This window comes from Acomys russatus, chromosome 6 (genome assembly GCF_903995435.1).
Source record: "Acomys russatus chromosome 6, mAcoRus1.1, whole genome shotgun sequence".
Lineage (NCBI taxonomy): Eukaryota > Metazoa > Chordata > Mammalia > Rodentia > Muridae > Acomys > Acomys russatus.
Window position 1 is genome coordinate 74838732 of NC_067142.1, and position 23353 is coordinate 74862084.

Below are 23353 nucleotides of genomic sequence, written 5' to 3' on the forward strand. Positions count from 1 at the left end.
TTCCATATCTGCCCATCACTGAAGGGAGTCAGGACAAGAACTCAAGCAGGGCAGGCACTTGGAGACAGGGGCTGACACAGAGGTCATAGAGGGTTGCTGCTTGCTGGCATGCTCATCACGGCTTGCTCAGCCTGCTTTCTTCTAGAATCCAGGACCACCCACCTGCCTAGCAGTGGCACCACTTACAAGGAGCTGGGCCCTCCCACGCTAACTAAGATCACTAATTAAGAAAATGCCTTACAGCTGGATTTTTTTTGGGCGGTCTTTTCTCAGTTGCAGTGTCTCCTCTCTGATGACCCTAGCCTGTGTTGAGCTGACATAAAACTAGCTAGAATGCAGGGGATGGGGGATATCAGTGGAAGAGCACCTATCATGCTCACATAAAGTCCTGGGTTCCATCTCTCACTGCCCTCCATACCGCAACCAACTCCCTGAATGACAACCAACCACCATCCAGCCACGAAATAACCACCAAACAACAAATAAACTACAGACCCCACCTCTTGGAGCCCTGGTATTTACATACCCCCTGAAAAGTTCCCAGAATTCCAAGCATCACACAGTCACAGAAACCATCTGCAGCTGCCTGAGCACGAGGCAAATCATAGTCAGCTGCTGCTAAGCAGTCCATATCCTCACACCTGGGATTAAAATGAAAACCTATTCTTATAATATTTCTGTGGGGTGTTTTTTGTTGTTTGTTTTTTTAAGAAACCAAAATTTCAGAAGTCTCACTACAGAGCTCATAGGAAACCCATTAGTAGGTAAGGAAGACACTGGTCTTTCAGCAGGTAGTTAAGCACTTTCTTTATCCCAGGCAAATGCAAATGGCATAAGGCATCAGAAGGGAGGAGGTGGAGGGCGGCAGAGTGCCAGGGGTGGCTTTGGTAAATATTGAATGAGTGGAAGAATAAAGAAGGAGCTATTATCATGTAGAATGTGCTCAGAAAGGCACCTGACAGGGGCCGTGGATGTTCCCTGGGATCATAACACTTGCTGTGGGCATTTGCTCGCCCTCATTCTGTCACTTACCGACAATGGCGAAGGGCCACAAGACTGCGTGTGCACAAGCGTTATGTGCTTAGATAAATGTTTTTCTGTGTGTGCATATGTGTATGTGTGTGTGTGTGTGAATGTGTGTATGTGTGAGTGTGTGTGTATGGGTGAGTGTGTGTATACATGGAGGCTTGTGGACCTTTGGGTGGGTAGACACAAGTAGGTACAGGTTTTTGGGTGGGACTCCCTGAACTCATGTACCTAAGGATTGACAGACACAAGGCCTCACAGGTCCGGCAGCTGGGGCACCTCCAGCTAGTGGGGGTGACTTTCTTTCTCCATGGTTTTTTGAGACAAGGTTTCTCTGTGGTGTAGCCTTGGCTGTCCTGGACTCACTTTGTAGACCAGGCTGACCTAGAACTCACAGGGATCCGCCCGCCTCTGCCTCCTGAGTGCTGGGATTAAAGGCGTGCACCACCACACCCGGCTGACCAGGCAGTTTCTTTCCGCTCAGCACACATGTCCCACATTCTCCTGTCTGTCTCCCCATGTGCCCTTTCTTTGTTCTTGGCATCTCCCTTAGAGCTTTCCCTTAGGCCTCATGAACCCCAAGGTTTCCTCACTTGGTCTCTATGACACAGATGCTGAAGTCCCAGTAGAAGAATCCAACTGTACTCGGGCACCAGCCAGCCTGTGGATGGCACCACGGGCTAGTCAACTATGGACTCAGAATTAGAACACTGGTACCTAGCATCTCCACTCAGGGAGCCTGGCTCACACATTCTCCTGGCAGGCCTTGTGGGCTGCCCACTGGCATCTATGACGTAGCTGTATCTGCGTGAATGTGTGTGCAAAGCTGTCTGGGGCTTGTTACACTTTGGAGTTTCTGAAGATAGAGCAGAGAGGGATGGCTAGGCAGGATCACAGGTCGCCTCCCTCAACTAGGGCAGTCCGTCAGCCTAATAATAAGAAGCCTTGCGAGCCTAAGACGCTTGTTCTAGGAGCGACCACATACTGAGTGCATGCTGTGCATGGGACAGGCTTTGACTAGCAGTAACCCTCGAATCTTTTTTGGAACTTGGTGCTAGAGGGTTGAGGATCTGCTCTTAAGAAGGCATAACTTTTGGAGTGTTTAACATGCACTATTTAACAGCTCAGAGCAGGATTATAATGTGTGCCATTTTGTCAGACCTAAAGCTTGAGTTCCAGTTGCCAGGTAGAAGAGCCTGTGGTATTGCCAGTGCAAGCTATGCCCCCTTCTATCTGCTGAGCACTGACTGAAAAGTGAGCCTGGTATGTCCGATGTCCTGGTGCTCGCATTAGACTGGAGGGTGGAGACTGTATTCCTCGTACGGACCATGGGCCTGACTGCACAGTTCACATGCAACAGTGGCTCACCCAGATGAATGCTTGCTTTCTTGCAGTCCCCAGATCAAGGGGGAAAGTGAGTCAAGCAAGACAAGGCCTTCCCTGGGACAGAACTGAGCAAATCTGCTCTGCTGTTTCTGGCCAAGGCCTGGGGAGTAGATGGGATGACCTCCCTTAGGGGCAAAGCTTGGCCTCAGTCATGCCTTGGGCCCATGGGATTTTGGAAAGCAAGGGTTGTGGAGTGAGGGAAAGGCTAATGAGACCTTTGCCCCAGCCAAGCGCAGTAGTGGAACATTCTTTGAGCTCTCTGCAGCTGGGGAGCCAGACCCTTTCCTGATGATGTGCTGGGGAGCCAGCCCCTTTCCTGATGATGTGCTGGTTGCTTGGTTCTTTTGCACAGCCACTGAGGGCCTGACTCAGTTATAAAGTTTCTTAGTGTGGGGCTAAAGGTCTAAGGGTGGGGAGGGAATTAAACTAGGGTCCTAACCTTTGAAAAGCCCTGATAGAGGACAAAGCTGGGAACATTAACTGGTACTATATAGTTCCACAAATAACTGGCTTAGGTATGAAGTGGAATAGTGACATGGCTTTGGTCCATGAACATACAGTGAATATATCAATAAATGACTCCAATTTAGTGATGGCTGATCTTGGTTGTCAAATTGATACATTGAGAAGAAAAAGAAAAAACAAAAAACCAAAAAACCTTTCCTTTATCAGATTGGCCTATAGGCATATATGTGAGGTATTTCTTGGTGGCTAATTGAGGTTGGAGGACCCAGCCCACTATGGGAGGACCCATCAGCCCTACACAGGTGGTTCTTCACTATATGAGAAAGGTAGTTGATTAGGAGTCTGAGGCTAAGCCAGTAATCTGTGTTCCTCCAAGATTTCTACTCCTGCCTCAGTTTCCCTGGATGATGAACTGCCAACTGCAAGCCAAATAAACCCTTTTCTCTCTCAGGCTCTCTGGGTCAGTGTTTTATCACAGCACCAGAGAGCAAACTAAGGTGACATTTTACCAAGAAGGTAAATTAGACTGTTTCAGGTGTGGCACCAGCTGGAGACAATAGCATCCTCTTCTGAGGCTGCATCTGTCCATAGGTATATGCGGTTTTTGTTTTGTTTTGTTTTGTTTTAGCTGCTTGTTTGCTGTTGTTTGTTTGTGTTGTTTTTTAAAAGCAGGGTCTTGCTGTGTTTCTCTAGCTGGTCTTGAACGATTGATATTCCTGCCTCTGTCCCCTGAGTGCTGGGATGTTAGGTATGTGTCACTCTGCCTGGCTTTTTAAAAAGGTATCTTGCTATGATTGATAGTAAGTAAGGTGTTCATATTTAACAACTTACTAAGTGAACTTTTAATTCATTAAGTAAAATGAACTTATTGTTCATTTTCTATTTGATACGTTTTCACATATGCATATCCTTCTGAAATCAGCTCTCTAACCAGGAGAGTGAACTTGTGACTGGGGGATGGCTGGGTAGTTCAAAGCACCTGCTGCTCTTCCAGAGGAGGACATGGCTCCCAGCACCTGTGTCAGGCGGCCCACTGCCTGTGCACCTCCAGTGGCCGGGTATCAACCACCCCCTTCTTTGTACCCACATATATGTGGTATACACACACACAAGTACATACACATAAATATTTCTGTAAAGCTAGTCCCTCTGTCTTTTCCTTTTCTTGCCCCTCCCCCACAACAGTTACCCATCTGCTTTCTGACTATCGTTCATTGGGGTTTTTTTTCCTTCTCTAAATGAAATCATATAGGAAAATACTTTTTTTCAGTGTGAGTTCTTCCAGTCAGCTTAGTTATTTAAAGCTTCCTCATGTTGAGATGGTCAAGAGTCCTTCTTCCTCATGCGCATCGGTCCAGCATCACCCAGCTTATATCTGTTCATGTCTATACAGATAGTCCGATTTTTTCAATTCAAATAAAGCTGCTATGCATATATATGCACATATACACATATATGTATACATATATACAAACATATGTATGTATGTATGTATGTATGTATGTATGTATGTATGTATGTATGTATTTTTTAACCGGTTCTGGAGAGTACACCCAGAACATTTCACATGCTAAGCAAGCACTCCTCCACTGAGCTATATTCCCTAGACACTTTATTTTTTCCGTAACACTTAAAAATTATTGCTGTTCTTTTTTTGTGTGTTTTCTTTGTGTTATTGAAGACAGCAACTCACTATGTAGCCCAGGCTGGCCTTGAACTTGAGATCCTCCCACCTCTGCTTTCTGAATGCTGGGATTATAACTATGTACCACATACCCACTTCTGTGTGTTTTGAACTTTAAAATTATAGTGTGGTGCGATTAATTTGTATGTAGCTAATAAGCAATGGGGCTCAGGGACGGCTTAGTTTGGCAAAGTGCTTACCACTCAAGCACACAACCTGAGTTCAGATCCCCAGCACTCACATAAAAAGCCAAGAGTGGTGGCAAGAACCTGGAATCCCAGGACTGGAGGGGGGCTGTGGAGAGAGGTGCACCCCTTGAACTCACTGTCTAGCCAGTCTAGGCAGTCATGCCAGGGTAGTGAGAGACGTTGTCTGGAAAAATGAAGGGGAGACAGAGAGAGAGAGAGAGAGAGAGAGAGAGAGAGGGATTTGTTTACCTAAAGTGTCAGAGAGAGAGAGGGATTTGTTTACCTAAAGTGTCAGAGAGAGAGAGGGATTTGTTTACCTAAAGTGTCAGAGATTTTCTGTTTTTCTTTTTGAGACAAGGTCTCATGTATAAGAGGCTGGCCTTGAACTTGCTGTGAAGTAGAGTGTGATCTTGAACTTTTGATCCTGCTTCCTCTACCTCCAGTGCATTGGTGTTACAGCCACATGCCACCACATCTAGTTTATATTACTCTACAGCTCAAACCCAGCCTAGGCACTTCAGCAACAGAGCAACAACACCTCAGCCCTCCTATGTGTTCTTATGAAAGTTTTATGGTTTTACACTCACAAATCTTTTTTTCCTTTTATTTTATTTTATGTGTATGGGTGTTTTGCCTGAGTGTGTATGTGTGTGTGTGTGTGTGTGTGTGTGTGTGTGTGTGTTCACACATGCATACAGTGTCTGTGGAGGACAGTAGGGGGTTGGATTCCTTGGGACTGGAGTTACAGATGATTGTGAGCCCCCATGTGGGTGCAAGGAATTGAAACCAGGCCCTCTAGAAGAGCAGCCAGTGCTCTTAACTGCTGAGCCATCCGTCTTGCCAGCTCTGAGTTTTATAGCACCCCTTGACAGCAGGTGATGTTAGTTTTTCTGTTTACTTCATTGTGAAAGCTGTTTTGTCTCTTCTAAATCTTTGTTTTCCTATGAAAAACAAAACAAAAAACCACTGAAATATTGTGTTTGCTTTGTATGTAGTGATAAATTTGAGAAGAACTGGCATCAAGAATATCAAGTCCTGGGCCGGGCATGGTGGCACACACCTTTAATCCCAGCCCTTGGGAGGCAGAGGCAGGCAGATCACTGTGAGTTCGAGGCCAGCCTGGTCTGCAAAGCAAGTCTAGGATAGCCAGGGCTACACAGAGAAACCCTGTCTCAAAAAAACAAAAACAAAACAAAACAAAACAAAAAAAAACCCAAAGAATATCGAGTTCTCAGGCTGGAGAGATGGCTCAGAGGTTAAGAGCACTGACTGTTCTTCCAAATGTTCTGAGTTCAACTCCCAGAAACCACATGGTGGCTCACAACCATCTATAATGTGACCTTGTGCCCTCTTCTTGTGTGCAGATATACATGCTAGCAGAACACTATATACATAATAATAAATAAACAAATCTTTTTTTAAAAATGAATATCAAGTCCTCTAATCCATGAACATACATTTCTCTCCATTTATTCAGGTCTTATTTTTTCCCCCAGCAGTGGGGTGTGTGTGTGTGTTCCCTATAAGACTTATACATGGCTTATCATGTTTATTCCTATGTATTCCATAGTCTTTGACATTATTACAAAGGTACTATTGTTTTAAACATTTATAAATTTCTGAGAGGCCTATAATTAGTAAAGTTTGTTGATCTTGCCTCTTTCGACTTTGTTGTTATAGGGTAATTACATGCTCAAGTCCTAACTCCAGCTCCTCAAAATGAGATTATAATTTGGTCTTTTGTTTTGTTTTTCAAGACAAGGTTTCTCTGTGAAGCCTTGGCTGTCCCTGGACTTGCTTGGTAGACCTGGCTGGCCTCGAACTCACAGAGATCCACCTGCCTCTGCCTCCCTGAGTGCTGGGATTACAGGCATGTGCCACTCCGCCCTGTTTACAATTTGATCATTTATATGGCAATTAAGGTTAAACTAGGTATGATGTGCTGGAATCCAATATGATGCAAGTCCTTACCGGAAGGAGAAATAGCATTGGCACTCACAGAGGAAAACCATGTGAAGATCCAGGAAAGAGAGAAGAGTCTGCTGTAAGCCAAGGAGAGGGGCCTCAGAGGAAACCAGCTAGTACCGTAATCTCATACTTTTAGCCTCAAGAACTATGAGAAAATAAATCTCTGCTGTTTCAACTACCCAGGCTGCGGCTCTTTCATTCTTTCTTTCTTTCTTTCTTTTGGCTCTTTCTTAATAACAATGGAAATATAACACATTTTCTAATTTACTTATGTTTCTAGTAGCTCTTTATACATTTCACTAGATTTTTTCCCCTTCAGACATGTATATTGTCTAAAAAGAATAGTTTTACTTCTTTCAGATTAAGTGCCTTTTATTTCCTTTTCTTGTGTGACGACACCAAGACATCAAGTACATAGCTTTTGTTTTTTGAGAAAGGGTTTCAAGAAGCTCAAACTGGCTAAGAATTGGTAATGTACTTGAAACTGGGGTAGTGGGAGTATAGGCACGTTCTACCTCACTCAGCTTTCTTTTTTTTTTTTTTTTTTTTTAAATATTTATTTTCATTTTAGCTGGAGTTACAGACAGTTTTGTGCTGCCATGTGGGTGCTGGGAATTGAACCCTGGTCCTCTGGAAGAGCAGCCTATATCCTCTGAGCCATCTCTCCATCCCCCTCCCTCAGCTTTTTAAGTATGACGTTGAACACAGGTGGTGAGTGTAGATACCCTAGGCCCCTTATTGTAGAGCACTGGATTGTATTATTAAGTATGATGTGAGCTGAAGATTTTACTCAGCTGCCCTTTCCTTCCATATTAATTTTATAGTGTTGACCGTTAAAATTCCATTCCAAAAGTGAGCAAATGGGGTGTCAGGAAAGTTCTAGAGTGAGGTAACTAGTTGTATATAACTGCTGTAGGAAGTAGCATCAAATGTGGAGCCTGCGGACAGTCCACATGGGCGTTGGTCGAGCTTTACCTGCTGTGGTCCTGGGAGGTCAGGAGGGGGAGGGGTGGTGGCCAAATGTCTTGCCTCTTTGAATTTTTATTTCTTGTATAAATGAGGCCTGTAACAATGCCTAGCTGACAATGTTGTTAAAAGGTTGAAAATAAGCCGGGTGTGGTGGTGCATGCCTTTGATCCCAGCACTCGGGAGGCAGAGGCAGGCAGATCTCTGTGAGTTCAAGGCCAGCCTGGTCTACAAAGTGAGTCCAGGACAGCCAAGGCTCACAGAGAGATCCTGTCTCCAAAAACCAAAACCAAAACCAAGCCAAAACAAACAAACAAACAAACAAAAAAACAAAAGGTGGAAAATAGGTAACTTGTGTTTCTCTCTCTTCAGTGTGTGTGTGTTAGGAGCAGGGCAGGGTTGTTGAGACAGAGTCTCATGTGGCCCTGAGATGGTTTCAAGTGCCGTATGTGGCTGATGGTGGCTTTGAACTTCTTACCCTCCTGCTGCCACCTCTCCAGTGCGGGATTACAGGCGTGGGTCACTATGCCAACATGCCTGGCTTACGTATGTTGAGGATCAAACCGCAGGGCGTGGTGCATGCTAGGAAGGTGTCCTATTGCCTATGTTATATCTCCAGTCCTGTATAAATATTCATAATGTGCCTAAAACAGTGTCTGGAAAAAAATAGCAAAATACTACATTGAAATCTGATGTTCGTTTTAAAAACTGTGGAAGCCAGCTAGATTCTATGATAGGATGTAAAGGCTGCCATGCTATGGTTTGCATTATCACCTACTGTCCCTTGCACCCAAGCCAGAAGTCCCGTCTACACATTGTACCTGACAGCCCTGGTTGGCCAAGGGTCACCCTTGGTGCACAATGGGGAGGCCTTCATTTCTCAGCTAGGGAAGGCTGATGGAATCGCCTGTGTGAGCTGACAGCGACTGGGAGCAGCCCCATGGGCTGGAAAGGTGGTTCTCAGTGGTGTCCCGTGTGTGCTGTGCAGTTGCTGCTACTGTGACACTTGTCATGGTTCTTGGCATCTCCTAGGGCAGTCACCTCTCTGATTAGGCTTCAGGGCTTGAGTCCTCTGGGTTAGATAACTCTTTTTGCCACCGGAGAAGTATAGGTAGAGGTGGCTTCTTTATCTAGGGGATAACGCTAGGAAAAAAACACAAAGCACTGGGCTCTTTTTATTCAGCCCCATTGAGGGTGGGAGGGAAATCAGGTTCAATCCTTTCACAGCATTAAAAAAAAAAAAAAAATCAGAAAAGAGCATGTCTGATTCCAGGAATTCTTGGCTGGAAGAGATCTTGCAGCAGGTTGCTTTGCTCACGCCAACAGTATTGTTACATAAACAAGTAAGCCTTCTGTTTGCTACAGGCCGTCAGGTTTTTCCATCTGAGTTTTGGCTAATCGGGATGTAAGGGCGGATTCGAGTTTTGGAGTCTTAAAGCTCCTGAGCCGCACAGCTGTGTTTCCCTGTTTCCACTAAAGGCTAGAGTTTAAGACTTAGGGAATTATGCAAAACATACTTGCTGTACTGGGGCTGTGTGTGTGTGTGTGTGTGTGTGTATGGGGACCCCGGTGTTCCCCTGCCCTGTAATGTTGACTGGTGTCCCACCCCACCCCACTTCTTTGAGGGTGGACTAGAACCCTTGAAATTGGGAGAGTAAATTCACAGGAGACTGAGCCAAGCGGTTTCAGATATTGATCAGGCCTCAGCTCCAGGACCATGCATTTTCTTAAAATAACTGAGAATTGAGTGCGAAGATTTGCGAATAGCACAGTTGCTTTGTGCATTTATAGACAGATGCATAACGCGAAGCTCCTTCACACATCCACCAGTCACATACAAACCCTTCAGCAGTTCAGAGCCTTCCAAAAATACTACCCTGATGCATTTAAAATCTGCAACTATGCAACGAAATGCCCTGTAATATACGTCTTAAAATGTGCCTATTGTGTAGTGTACACGCACCCAAGCTGTTTATGCAGAATTTTATCCCTTTTTAAATGCTAAAAAGTTCCCCCACTAGCGGCTTTGTTTAGCACAAATACGCAAAACTTTATTAAAAAAAAAAAAACAGTTTTCAAAAGTAGCTTTATAAAACCAGACACCAGCAAAATCGAGGGCGGAAAAACAAATCTATAGCTTTAACCCGCAGAAGTTAAAAGTCTCTCTCTCTCTCTCTCTCTCTCTCTCTCTCTCTCAGCTAACAATGGAAACTTTTTTTTTTTTTTTGAAAAAGTGTTTCCCTCCCTCGGTCTTGCCAAGCAATAGAGGAAAAAAAAAGAAGAAAAGAAAAACTTGTTCCGCTGAGTTCAACCCCAGACGGCTCACAACTTCCTTCCTGCTTTCCTCCCCCAAGCCCCCGCCTTCTGCCTCCTCCCCCAACCCCCAACTTTTTTTTTTTTTTTAATCTTACATTGAACAAACACTGAAGTAGCCGGGAGCAGACGCTGACAGCGGTAGTATTTCCAACCAAGCAAGAAGCCGCACAGGGTCGGCCTGGTGTTGCCTCCTCCGGGATCGCCTGGCCCCTGTGCCGGTACATTCACTCTCTTTGCACCCCACCTTTTTTGTCTTCCATAAGTTTTTGCGGAAATCCTTTGGGAGCGGTTTTTGCTTTAAGCCACCTGGTCTGTACGAGCCCCGAATCCCTGGGGCATGCCGCCTGCATAGGACCTGGGAGCCTGAGCAATTGCAGGTAAGCGTGGTGGCTCCTTCCTGGCCCTTGTCTCTGAACCCTCTTTCCGCTCCATCTGTGCTGGGGCTCTTCTGGGTGTTCCGGGGTGCGAACGCAGTGCTGAGGGGAGGACTAGAAAGACTGAGAAGGGAGTTTGATTTGGGAGTGTGGTGTGGAGTGGCCTTGGGGGTAGAGGAGGAGGATTAGACTTTCCCACCGTCTTCCGGGCCGCTGCAGCGCGCCGCGCCGCGCCGCCTCGCCGCCTCCCCCGAGCGCTGCGGGCGTCTGGGGCTCGGACTGCCGGGCGGCTCCGCTGGCGCCAGGCGAGGCTGCCCGGGATGCGCGAGGCCCTGCCTTCCGCCGCGCAGCTCTGGAGCTTAGCATGCCGGACTCTGGAGTGCTGCAAATTCTTAGGCCTGCACACTTAGGGGGCCTCCGGGCTGCAGCCGTGCAAGCAAGCTCACGGTTCCTCGGAGGGGTGCGAGTTCTGGAGCCTACAGGAGCAGCTGGGTCCTCGCTAACAGGATGCGCAGGACTAAGCGGTTACCAGCACGCGCACCCCCCCAACACACACACACACACACACACACACACACACACACACACACACACACACACACACACAGAGCTGCAGGGTGTGATGGGACAGTAGGGGGCCTCCAGTACTGATTCCGGTACTGGATACTGCAGAGTTTTGGTCCTGGGCGCGCGTGCGCGCCCACATTTCATAAAACACACTTGTTTGGAGACAGACAGGCATCAAGCTAGTGCTGAAAAGTGCCCATCGCTCTCCCAGGCCTCTCATAGGCCGAGAGCATAGCCCTAAGTCCAGGATCAGGAAAGAAAACACACAAGCGCCCTTCCAGGTCTCTGCTCAAGCAGCGGTTTGGGGAAGGCAGGTCCGGGTCAGATTCCCTGTGACTTGGTCTCTGATGTCCTGAGAGGGTGGAGCAGGGCTGCCTGTCACCCTCGACAGCCGGTGTTTGCTCTGGCAAAGGGAACCTGGCCAGGCTCGCTTAGGAACCCAGCAGTTGTACCTCCTCCCTCGGCCATCCGCGTGGCTACCGTGACTAATCTTAGAATTCTGGATTCTAAGTGTTCTTAGAGCGTATCACAAGCTGGGGGAGGTGGACCACGGCCGGAAAATACCAGCAGTGGCCATCGAGGCGGCCCGGCATGCCTCCTCACCGAGCATCACAGCTCCTATAGGCTAGACACCCAGGGGCACCCTGTCGCCAGCAGATTGGGGACTCGGGGCTCCCTCTGGCCTCTGCGGGTGGGCTCTAGCCACCCTCTCCTCAATGCCTTCGGGAACCCTGACTTTTCTCCTTGTCTCTCCACAGCCGGGAGATCGTTTATGGAGCTTGGGGCGGGGGCCGAGCCCGTGATCGCGCCCGGCGCCTGCCGCCCAGGCCATGCTGCTCCACTGGCGCGCGGAGTCACGGCCGCCGGACCGCCGGGACTAAGCCGGGAGCCGCAGGAGGAAGAGGCACCGTTGGTGGAGCTGGACGGAAAGCCGCGGCGGCGGGCGGACTCAGTACTATGGCTGTGTACTGCTATGCCCTCAATAGCCTGGTGATCATGAACAGCACCAACGAGCTGAAAAGTGGCGCCCCCCGGCCCAGCGGCAGCGAGACGCCTCAATCCTCTGGGAGGGCCACCTTGAGCCCCGGCAGCGTCTTCAGCCCTGCGAGCGGCGCCTCCTTCCTCTTCCCCCCAGCAGAGTCTCTGTCGCTAGAGGAGCCCAGGAGTCCTGGGGGTTGGCGCAGCGGCCGGCGCAGGCTGAATAGTAGCAGCGGCAGCGGCGGTGGCGGCAGCAGCTGCAGCAGCAGCAGCAGCAACAGCAGTGGCGTGGGCAGTCCCAGTTGGGCTGGCCGCCTGCGAGGGGACGCGCAGCAGGTGGTGGCGTCCCGTACCCTCTCCCCACCTGGGCCGGAGGAAGCCCAAAGGAAGCTGCGGATTCTGCAGCGTGAATTGCAGAATGTGCAGGTGACCCAGAAAGTGGGCATGTTCGAGGCGCAAATCCAGGCGCAGAGTTCAGCCATCCAAGCACCCCGAAGCCCGCGTTTGGCCAGGGCTCGTTCACCCTCCCCGTGTCCCTTCAGAAGCAGCAGCCAGCCCCCCGGAAGGGTTTTGGCCCATTGCGCCCCAAGTGAGGAACGGAGGACAAAGTCCTGGGGAGAACAATGTACAGAGACCCCAGACGCCAGTTCGGGGAGGAGAAGTAGACTCAGCACACACCCCTCAAAGGACAAGGAGGGAGTGGCCCCTCTTTTAGGCCCAGCCAGCCCGACCAGGTTAGGGATTCAGAGTCCATGTGCCTCAGTGAGGATGGAGAGAGGTGGTACTCCGGCCAGTCCTCGCTGTGGCTCACCCACAGCCTTGGAAATTGACAAGAGGCTTGCTCCCTCGCTGGAGGGCGTTGGAAGTAGCATAGCAATGGCCACTAAAGTGGCAGCTTCAGCAGCATCCGCTGGACCACATCCTGGACATGATTCTGCCCTCAGGGAGGCAGCCTGCGAACTGGGGGACCTGCGCACCTGGGAGGCCCAGATAGAGAGACGATGGCAATTTCTGGGCAGGGAGACAGGCTCAGGCCCAGAGCCTGGCCGGACCCAGAATCAAGAACCCTCTGGGAGGGTGGGAAGAGGAACTCAATCTGTGGGTGGGCAGGGCTCCTGGACACCTGAAGTCATCAAAAGGCCAGAAGAGAGTACTGTGAATGCCCAAAACTCAGAGCCCTTGGAGGACCACAGACAGTCTAGATTGCCTGGAGACCCCTGCTCCCGAGGTCCTGAGGAGGCAGGAAGTGGGATCCCAGGGATCCGAGGACCCCAGCAGACTCTGGACATTGTGAGGGAAGGGTCTCCAGCACCGGGCTTGCTTGGGGGCAGCCAGGCGACACAGCCAAGGATCAGGGATGCGGAGACAGGAGTTGGTTGCGGCAGAATGCTGGAACCTTTACCACCTGGGGAAGCGGCAACAGATTTGAAAGAACCTCGGTGCCTCCCAGGGGACAGGATGGGTATGCAGCCTGCAAGCTCCATGGTTTGGCCGAGTGCCATGGAGGAAGCCCCCTTGATCTGGACGTGTGACACGGGGGTACAGTTGAAGGGGACTTGGGAAGGCCAGATGCAGGATAGAGGCACTCGCCCTAGCTTCCAAGAGATGCCCCCAGACCAGAAGGACAAGGCCTCCTTAAAAGAGGCTTGTGGCCCCAGCAGCACCCCCACCGTCCCTGCAGTCATTATCACAGACATGGGTGCCCAGGAGGATGGGGGCTTAGAGGAGATCCAAGGAAGCCCTCGGGGTCCCCTGCCTCTGAGGAAGCTGTCGTCCTCCTCGGCCTCCTCCACTGGCTTCTCCTCTTCCTATGAGGACTCAGAGGAGGACATCTCCAGTGACCCTGAGCGTACCCTGGACCCCAACTCAGCCTTTTTGCATACTCTGGACCAACAGAAGCCTCGAGTGGTGAGTGTTGCTTTTAGAATTCATGCCCTCAGCAGACCTTGGATGTTCCGCGTATTCTGTGCACGCTGGCATTCTTCTTGCTGAGCGGTAGACTCACGAGTGCTATTTCTCTACAGGCGGGTTTGTTGTGGGCACAGAGGCACCAACCATGCACTTTGTAGACCGGGCAGTGGAGTTTGAGTCATTGCTACTGTTCACGTCTTTGAAAGCAGGTTTGAAGGAAGATTGTATTGGTGAATGTCAGCCATTAATAGAGCTTCCTAATTTCCGAAAGGTGTGAGTGACCAAAGCTGCTGCATGTTGCTTTCACTTGGTAAAACGAAACACTTCATTTCATTATTCGGTAAGGCTGACGAGGATATCTGTTGCCTTAACTCAGCCTCTACTGCTAGGCAAAAGTGTGACAGGTAGGGTTCTATGACAGGCCCCTGACCTCTGAAAGATGTGGTTGTGTGGTTGATCTATGGGATGAGCAACTGCTGAGCCTCACTGGTAAGTGAGGCAGGAGGTTGAGTTGTCCGAGTGAGGCACCTGGTGTCTCCTAAGGGACACAAGGTGGTATGATAGGTCCGTCTTGGGTACATTTTTACGTGTGTGCTCGGGTACCTGACACTTTTGGCCTGCCTGTGGCAGTGACAGGTGCTCATTGCTATGTGGCTAATCTCAGCTTTGGGCTGAGGCATCAATCTCTTCTAGAGGATGTAATTGTTGAAGCTGGCACTTCTAAAATGGTACGGCCTTTCTCTTGCCTTTCCAAGGGAGGATGAGGGAATTTCCTTGCCTGGCATGCGAGGGGTTGTCGAGCTAACTTGTGGGGGAATGCCGCCTGGTGTTTTAGTGGATAGCCTTCTGGTTTCGTCTTGAATGTGAGATTCCACCCATTTGTAACCCCAACAACGTTCTCTATCCTTGGTGAGTGCATTACAGTTTGGCTTAACGGGCTTTACTAAGAAATTTTGGACTCTTAAAAACACGATTCTTTTCAGCTTCCGCTTCAGAAATCACGGTCTAGTTTTGAAGATCAGCAATTCCGCCCCCCCACCCCCCCCCGAAACTCTGCTTTCTGCTGATGGTTTAGAGGCAGATGTGAATGCAAAGGAGAGTCCTAATCAGTCTGTCGCTCTGTGGCCAGGACAGGGCTCCAGGCATCTTGCACCTGCTGCCAGGCACCCGCGAATCACCTGTGGGCAGGCAGTCTGCCTGGCAGGGATGGTGATCTCAGGGCAGATGGAAAATGCTTCTCTTTGAAGGCGAGGGCCCAATCTCTCTGCCCTCTGCTCAGCAGTTGCTAGTAAGAGAGGGTCTTCCTTTCCACTTCTCCCATTTGCTTTGAAACCCCTGAGGCACAGCTGGCACGCCCAAATAGCTTTGTGTTGTTACCCATTTTCCACTCAGTCCTTTCTTGTGGTAGCTGAGGAGCTCCTACCTGCTGCTTATCAAAACAGCCCGATACATCCATGTTTAAAAACAAAGTCTTGTCTGGGAATGAGTTCAAGGGGAGATAAATAATGGCAGGTAAACTTCTCCCCCACCCCCCTTTGTCAGAGTAAAACCAAATGAGTAACCAGGGAGATAACTGGGGTTTTCAAGTTAGGCAAGAGGCCCAGAGGCAGAGGTGAGATGCTGTCCCACTCTGCTTCCCACCTTTGAACAGGTTTCTTTAGAGAAACACAGCGTGGAGTCAGGGAAAAAGAAATCCCCTGCCAGCTTTGCTTTCTGAAACATGTGAGACAGAGAGAGAGAGAGAGAGAGAGGGAATAGAATGTGTGTGCATGCACATATTGGGCTCAGAGGAGTGTGGGTAACCAACTGGAAATTATGGGATCCTGGGGACTTTTGCGTTTTGGTTGAGAGCTTGTGCTATGAACAGATGTCTCTTCTTAGACTAATTGTGATGGGGAAGCGTATCTGGAACACCAAACCATGTGCTCAGTGGGTCAGAAGTCACTCATTACCTGAGACTGCTATTTTGTCTGCAGAAGGAAAGACGTCTTGATTAGCCTGGGAGGCCTGTGGGCTGCCCTAAGTGGCCTTGCTTGTGCTTCTTCAAAACCCATGGGAGTTCCTCCTGAGCTTGCTTGTGTGTACCGCACTACTACACTACATCCGGGCACGTTCACAGTTGCCCACTTTCCCTTACACGTGCTCACTCGTGCTCACCCTCACCTTCACATTGTTCACATGCACTAACACATGCCTACACGTGCTCACACTCAACTCCTGCCCACACTCACACCCATTCACTCAAACATGTAGGTGTGAAACGACATGCTCACGTAACCAACCCTGGCCCTCAGACCGAAACTAGACCCAAAGGATTTTCACCACTGCCCCGCCTTCCCACGTGCCCTCCTCGGCCACTTTGACTCATGTGTGACTGAGTGTACAGGCAGGGGTGTGACATCACATCTACGTCTTAAGGATCAGACACTTGGGCTTTGCTTGGAAGTAACTATCATCCATCTGTCTGTAGCAGCTTCAATTCAGGACCGTTCACACTTCCTGTTTCCTGAGATCTGAACAGAACCAAATGGCACTGAGCAAGGGTGCGGCTCTCTCTCTCTCTCTCTCTCTCTCTCTCTCTCTCTCTCTCTCTCTCTCTCTCTCTCTCTCTCTCTCTCTCTTTTCCCGTAGCAGAAATGATTTATTTTCTGATCCTCCTATATCATTCTATTCACGAGTCTGAGGCATTGAGATTCCAGGTAGAGAGTATGATATTAAAATAAGAAGCATCTTACCTCATAAAATTGATCAGACTGATTTGTTCCAAAATTTTACTATCAATAATGTGTATGTACAAAAATGAAACAAGGGTCTAGCAATTTGGCTCAGCAGGTAAAGGTGCTTGCTACCAGGCTGATGACCCGAGTTCGATACCCTGAAGCTACATGGTAGAAGGAGAGAACTGAGTCCTGCAAGTTGTCTAAGGCAGGCACAGCCACACACACACACACACCAGGTACACACACACATGTGCGTACACATGCACAAACACATGCATGCATGCAAAAATTCATAAATCAAAATGTAAAAAAGTATATATATATATGTATATATATTTAAATCCAGAAACAGTGGTCTAGTACCTGTAGGCTATATAAGGGAGTAAAATACCAGAGAACCTCTGGTTTTTGGTGTTTGCTACTTTTAAAGGCCACTGGAATTTTGTTTCTCTGATCTTTATTTTGAGGGAGTTATTAAGTTGCTTTGTTTCTTTTTAGTGGAAAAGCAAACCTGTACACTTAGCAAAATGTAACCTGTTCGAGATGTGTGTGTGGGGGGGGGGTGGGGGCATTTTTATGTTTGATTACCTAGTGCCGAGCACTTTGAAGTGGAAACTTTTAAAAAGGTTTATTTTCTTTTCGTTTGTGTATGTGTGCATGTGTGTGTGTAAACACAAGTGTGTGGAAGTGCTTCCAGAGGTCAGTGGAGTGTGGGAGCCCTGGAGCCCTGGAGCCCTGGATATTGAGAAAGGCACTCCAGGCCTGCAAAAGCAGCAAGTGCTCCCAACTGCTGAGGCACCCCCCCCCCCCCGCACCCCCTCTCCCGCCTCTGGAAACTGAAGATGAAGATGGTGAAGATTATGGGAATATGATGAGTTCAGATGGTACTTCATTTCCTGAAGATGGGTGCCCCCCCCCTCTCTGACAGGGACTTCTAGATCTAGAGGCCCTGGAATCATTTATCTGAAACTCTGGGCATTATTCTGATAAAGAAGCCAAGCTCAAGGCATCAGGACCTAGGGCACACACTGGGGGCACCCTGGCTCTCTAGTACCATTTTCTCTTTCTCCCTTGTGCATAATTCGAGGGTGACTCAAGGGGACCCATCATTTTTGTTTGTTTGTTTGTTTGTTTGTTTTTTGAGACAGGGTTTCTCTGTTGTAGCCTTGGCTGTCCTGGACTCTTGTAGACCAAGATAGCTTGAACTCACAGAGATGTGCCTGCCTCTGCCTCCCTGAGTGCTGAGATTAAAGGCGTGCCCCACCACACCCAGCTAAAGGGTCCATCTTATTCCAACCTTCTGCAAATGCTTAATTATAGACACTCAGCCCCAAATGAGGTGGTGTGAAGTATGCAGCAGAACGTCTGGGTATGTGACAAGGATCCTTCGGCATGGACCTTGGCACTAAGGTCCAAACCAGACACTTTTAAAAGTGTGCTTTTATTGAAGCTAGTTGACCGACGGCCCTGTCTCAGTTCTCTCCCTTTACCAGAAGATTGGCTGTTTGTAAATTCACATTAAACAAACACCAACCAACCAACCAAAACACCGTGAGATCAAAGCATCGGCACTATGCCTGAGGTTTTCATAGTAATCGCTCAGGGCTTTAGGGACTGTGCTGATAGGAGGCCAGAGCAGTAACCCCAATGGATGTATTCTGGCTACAGATAATAACCTTTGTCCCCACCCCCCAATGTATAAGTTTGGAAACTGAGGCTTGGCTGACACAGAATCAAAATATCCCTTAAAAGCGTTTGTCTTATCAAGGCGGTGAAAGTCATCAACCAGTAAATAAATATGGAGGAAGAAAGGTGAAGTCTCAATATTACTTTTAATGAGAACAGTTTAAGCTCTGCAAAGATACATTTGGAGGCATGCCTTGCCTTTAGGTTTTAAATAAGAAAATAGCAAACCTGTTAGCTTTGACTGTAGAGAAGTGGATTTCAAGTGTGGCGTAAATCATCCTCAGAGCTCTATTCGCAAGAGCTGAATTGCTACCAAGCTGCCTTCCGGACTTTGTTGGCACATGCTTGCTGAATGTTGTTACAGATTAGATTCATTTTATATAGTTTATTTAAATTTCCAGGAGTATTGATAACATTGTTTAGGCTTGTTTGATTTTGTCTGGTTCCAACTAAGCCACCTAAAGGTAGATTTTTTTTTTTTAAAGAATTTAATGGAAAGAATTTAATCTTGTGGGGAAACCTCTGTAGTTTCAGATAATCAACAGGTGATTCAGAATTAACTCAGGAATTCTTCTAAATTACCTTGTGAAGCCAAGTGTGATGGTGTGTGCCTGTAATCTCAGCACACCCCACCCAGGCCGGTACTGAAGGATTCCCAGTGTGCAGTCAGCCTGGACTGTATAGCAAGTCCCTATCTCAAAAATAAGTAAATAAATAAATTATACTGTGGTGGAGTTATCAATTGGTGGAATCTATGGGTTTGGCTAGGAGCAGACAGCGTGGCATTAAAGACATGACAAATACAGTGTGTGCGTGTGCACACGTGCATGCGTGCGGCGTGCTTGCGTATGTGTGTGTGTGTGTTATGGTGTGTGTGGTGTGTGTATGGGGTGGTATGTGTGTATGTATGTGTGGTGTGTGTGTATGTTATGGTGTGTGTGTGTAGTATGGTGTGTGTGTGTGATGTGTGTTGTGTGTGTGGGGTGGTATGTGTGTATGTATGTGGTGTGTGTGTGTGTGTGTTGCAACTCATTGTCTCATGAATCAGGGGAAGGCATTGCTTCCTACCAACTGTTAAACGCTTTGGTTTTTTTGAAAAGTTCGCTAGAGTGCCACATGCCCCTTTGGGATTTTAAAGGACCTTGAGAGTGTTGCATGGTCATATACTCTTAACTCACTGAGCCAACTAATGATGGTTGTACAGGTGGTTTCGACAGGATGAGCAGAACACTCAGCATTTCCTTAAAAACCATAATGGGTGTCCCTCTGACTGTGGACAGCCATCTTGGAGGTCTGGAAGATTCAGCTATCTTGGCCTCAAGGTCCCAAGCGTCAGCCTTGGCTGGAGCAGCTCTGTCACGGGCCTCAAGCTGATGTCCTATTTGTCATGTTCTCCCTGAGCCTTTCTCCTCCATCCTGTCTCCCTGGGGGGCACAGTAGCTCTAACCCATTTCCAGGTGAGTGATTAGTTTAAAGGCAGCTTGAGTCCCCTTGCCTGGAAGACAAGACACATAAGCATGTGTGATATCATTTTTCAAAACAGAGCAAAATGTTTTCTCCTGGTTCCATGATGAGCACTGTCTACGCGTCCAGAACACTGTACAGTCGGGAAGCTACAGAATTCTTTTTCTCCGATGGTCACATCTTACAGAAGCAGCAGCACAGCTGGTCCATGTTTAATGTTGTCATACGACTCCATGTTCACATTCTTTTCCTGTGGCGTCTTTTTTTTTTTAAGATTTATTTATTTTAGGTAAATGAGTGCTCTATCTGCATGTATACCTGCAGGCCAAAAGAGGGCACCAGATCCCAGTATAGATAGTTGTGAGCCACCACGTGGTTGCCAGGAATTGAGCTCAGGACCTCTGGAAGAGCAGACAGTGCTCTTAACGTCTGAGCCATCTCTCTCCAGCTCCTCCTGTTGCTTCTTGAATGGGTGGCTTCCTTACTCACCTTTGAAGACCCAACTGTGCTTTAAAAATATTTGTTAAGAGCAATTGAGATGGCTCAGTAGGTAAGGCACTTCTGTGCAAACCTGACGACCTGAGTTCAATTTCTGGAACCTTCTTCATAAAGGTAGAAGGAGAGAAGTGAATATATACAGTTGTCATCTGGCTTCCACACACATGCTGTGCCACACATGCACACTCATACACATTACACACACGCATACAGCAACAATAATAAAATAATATGAAAAAATAAAATACTTGTCAAATGAGTGAGGGAGGGAGAGAAAAGGGTGTCTGATATTATCTAGCCACAGGAGAAGTGTTGAAGTCCTAAAAAGTCATAAAGGGCAAATAAGCACAGCGGAGGCAGGTTCATTGCTGACCTCCTTGACCCTGATGCTTCAGGAAAAAGCAAGCTAGACTTGAGCTTAGAAGGCCTGGCCCATACATGGTCTGTAAACGATTGGAGAACCAGCACTGAGAGTTCCATGCAAAGGTGTTGATAAAGTGCCTCAGGCAGTGTCACAGAGTAGTGTCTCAGTAAATAAGTGACAGCACTGTTGGAGGATTGTAAGCACTGGAAAGGCAGGGGAAACCCCAGGTTCTGTAGAAGAAAGTCTCTGTCACATCTCTGAGGCCTTGCTGTCCAATTTTTAACCCAGCACAGTCGTACAGAGTGATTTGCCTCCACTTGAGAGACTGCAACTGAATTTGTTTCCCAAAGCCTGGAATTCCCCAGCCGCTGCGCAGTTGGTGTCCCTCAGTGTGGCTTCACTGGCCACTTATGATAAAGCTGGTCTTAGTGTCCACCATACGCAGGCTTGAGAACTTCTTTTATGGTTTGGCCTCAAAAGAGAAGGGCTATAGAGCCCGGTCTACAGATGTGCCTGTTCCTCATGGGTGTCAGGGACCCAGGTCGGCTTGACACATTTGTGTAGAAGATCACTCAGGGGAGACTCCCCTGACATTTCCTATTTAAAGGCAGGAACTCCCAGGGTTTATGCAGCAAGGACTAGTTTAGGCTACTCATTTCCTTAGTCAGCAACACGCTGACATGCTTCACAATATTTCTAAGAAGAATTCTTGGTCAGAAATCATTTCTTTTCCCCCTTATTGAGATTTTTTTTGGACACTATATTAATTTGATATCATGTGATAGAACCCCACTCAACAAAAGGTCTCTCTTCAGGATACTAGCCAACATAACTTGAAAAAAAGAAGGGAAGGAAGGAAGGAAGGAAGGAAGGAAGGAAGGAAGGAAAGGACTAGTGTGATGGCTCAGCAAGTAAAGGTCCTTGCCCACAAACCTGCCTCCCTGAGTTTAATACCCGGAACCCATGGGAAAATGTAAGTGAAAGGGGACTCCACAACATTGTCCTCTGATCTCCACATGTGTGCCATGACACACGGGCATAAATATATACAGAAAAATGAAAGAAAAGGAAGCTTTATGAATAGCCAAAAAGTAGGAGCTCTGCAGGAGAGTGGCAGCAGAGCCAATCTCTTTGGTGCCAGGAAGGGGATTTAGGACGTCGAGTGTGCTAGGTGAGCACTTAACTGCAGGCCTGGGACTGCAGACCTTCAAATTGCTTTTTTAAAAATGTTGAGGCGAAGTCTCACTAAATTGCCCAGGCTGGCTCTGGACTCACCTTGTAGCCCAGGCAGGCCTTGAGTTTGGGACTGTCTTATGTCACCCTACGGGATAGCCATGATTATAGGCCTGAAGAACTACGATGCCCCGTGTATGGCCTGCGCTGGTGAGGCCTAGTTACTGCCCACTCTTGTGTATGATTTCATCTGGGGTGGGAGGAGGCTCTGTTTGTATTTCCTCATCTCGGAGTGAGTAGGAACTGGTTCGGGCATGCTGGGTAGTGGAGGTTAACTGTCATTGCCCTCCTGGAAGCTCGCAAAGCTTGCTGCTAGCTTGTTAATCTTCCAGTTTACGTTTGTGGGAAGATTTGGAAAGAAAGGAAAAATGAAATGATACAGAATGACAGGCGCAGTTGTGGAGATACTTCCGCTGACCTCTGACCTCTGACCAAGATTAGGGTTGGCCTAACCCAGAGAAGATACTGGTTGATGCAATGCAGGGGGCTGGTCCTCCTGGAAGGTCACTCCCTTTGCTTACTTTATAAAGTTGGTCCTAAGGCATCATGGGGGGACATACACGTGGCGCTTTTGCCCTCAGCTTTGGGCTTTTGAGTGTAGTTTCCTCTCATTAACTATCCCTAAAGAGTTCTGTACATCCTGCCCTCTCTTCCTCTAACCCATTTAATCAGAACAAATAAATGATTGTACTGTTTTCCAGGAAGCTGCGCTGCACCACATATGGCTAGCGCTTGACATTTTTGCCTACCAGTGGGGAATGTCAGCCTGCTTCAGTGCCGGGTGGGGGTGAGGAGTGGGAGGGTGGGAGGGTGGGTGTGCATGTGAGTGTGTGGGTGTGTGGGTATAGAGGGCTGTGAGCCGATTGCCTGGTGCCTAGCTATCTACCCCACTCAATCTGCAGTCTCTCTTGGGACCTGGGCAACCACAGAGGAGGTCACTTTACCATCACCGCCATCCCACCCGCACCCCCATTCTCCTCCCCCTCCCATCCCCCACCCCGCCTCAAGCAGCTCCCAGCAAGTGCCCCCCCCCCTTCTGCTCACATTCTTTCCAGGCTCAGTTCAATTTGTTTTTCTCCTTGCTATGGCGATTGATGACGGGTTGTGAAATGTATAATTGGGCAGCATCTCCTCTCAGTGTCTCTTCCCCAGCTCTGTGGGAGCTGGTGTTTGTCTAATCCCCTGCTGATGCACACGTGGGTGCTGGCTTCTCATGAGCCAGCCATCTAAGAGGCAGATTTAGTAACACGGGCCTCCCCAGCGGTGGGGACAGGGTGCTGGCCCCGGGTGGAAGGGGACGTGGGAGTATCACTTCTGTAATCCTTATCTCACCTGAATCTGGTACAGGAAGCTGGAGAAAGGCTTGTGTGCTACAGTGACTTACACAGTTTAATCTCTTAACAATGCCAAATGGAAAATCGAACTCCCTGCCAGTGGCTTAAGAAATGGCAGGGAGATTTTGTCAGGGTCAAATAATCCTGAGGCACAGGTCACAGAGCTGAGGGCCAGGAGCACACACTGGTGGCTATGTGTTAAAGCGGGAAGGACCAGAGGGCACT

At 48.3% G+C, this 23353-nt stretch overlaps 2 protein-coding genes across 2 annotated transcripts in view; one reads left to right on the forward strand and one right to left on the reverse strand.

Annotated features, from left to right (window-relative positions):
• The window catches only part of Coq8a (coenzyme Q8A), a 450047-nt gene that overhangs the window by 147916 nt on the left and 278778 nt on the right, over positions 1–23353 (reverse strand). The window lies entirely within an intron of this gene.
• Positions 10086–23353, forward strand: part of Itpkb (inositol-trisphosphate 3-kinase B) — an 82786-nt gene continuing 69518 nt past the window's right edge. The window contains exons 1-2 of the mRNA XM_051148018.1: positions 10086–10376; positions 11699–13826. Of these exons, the coding sequence (XP_051003975.1) occupies positions 11898–13826 (1929 nt within the window). The 5' untranslated portion in view covers positions 10086–10376; positions 11699–11897. The remainder of the gene's footprint in view (positions 10377–11698; positions 13827–23353) is intronic.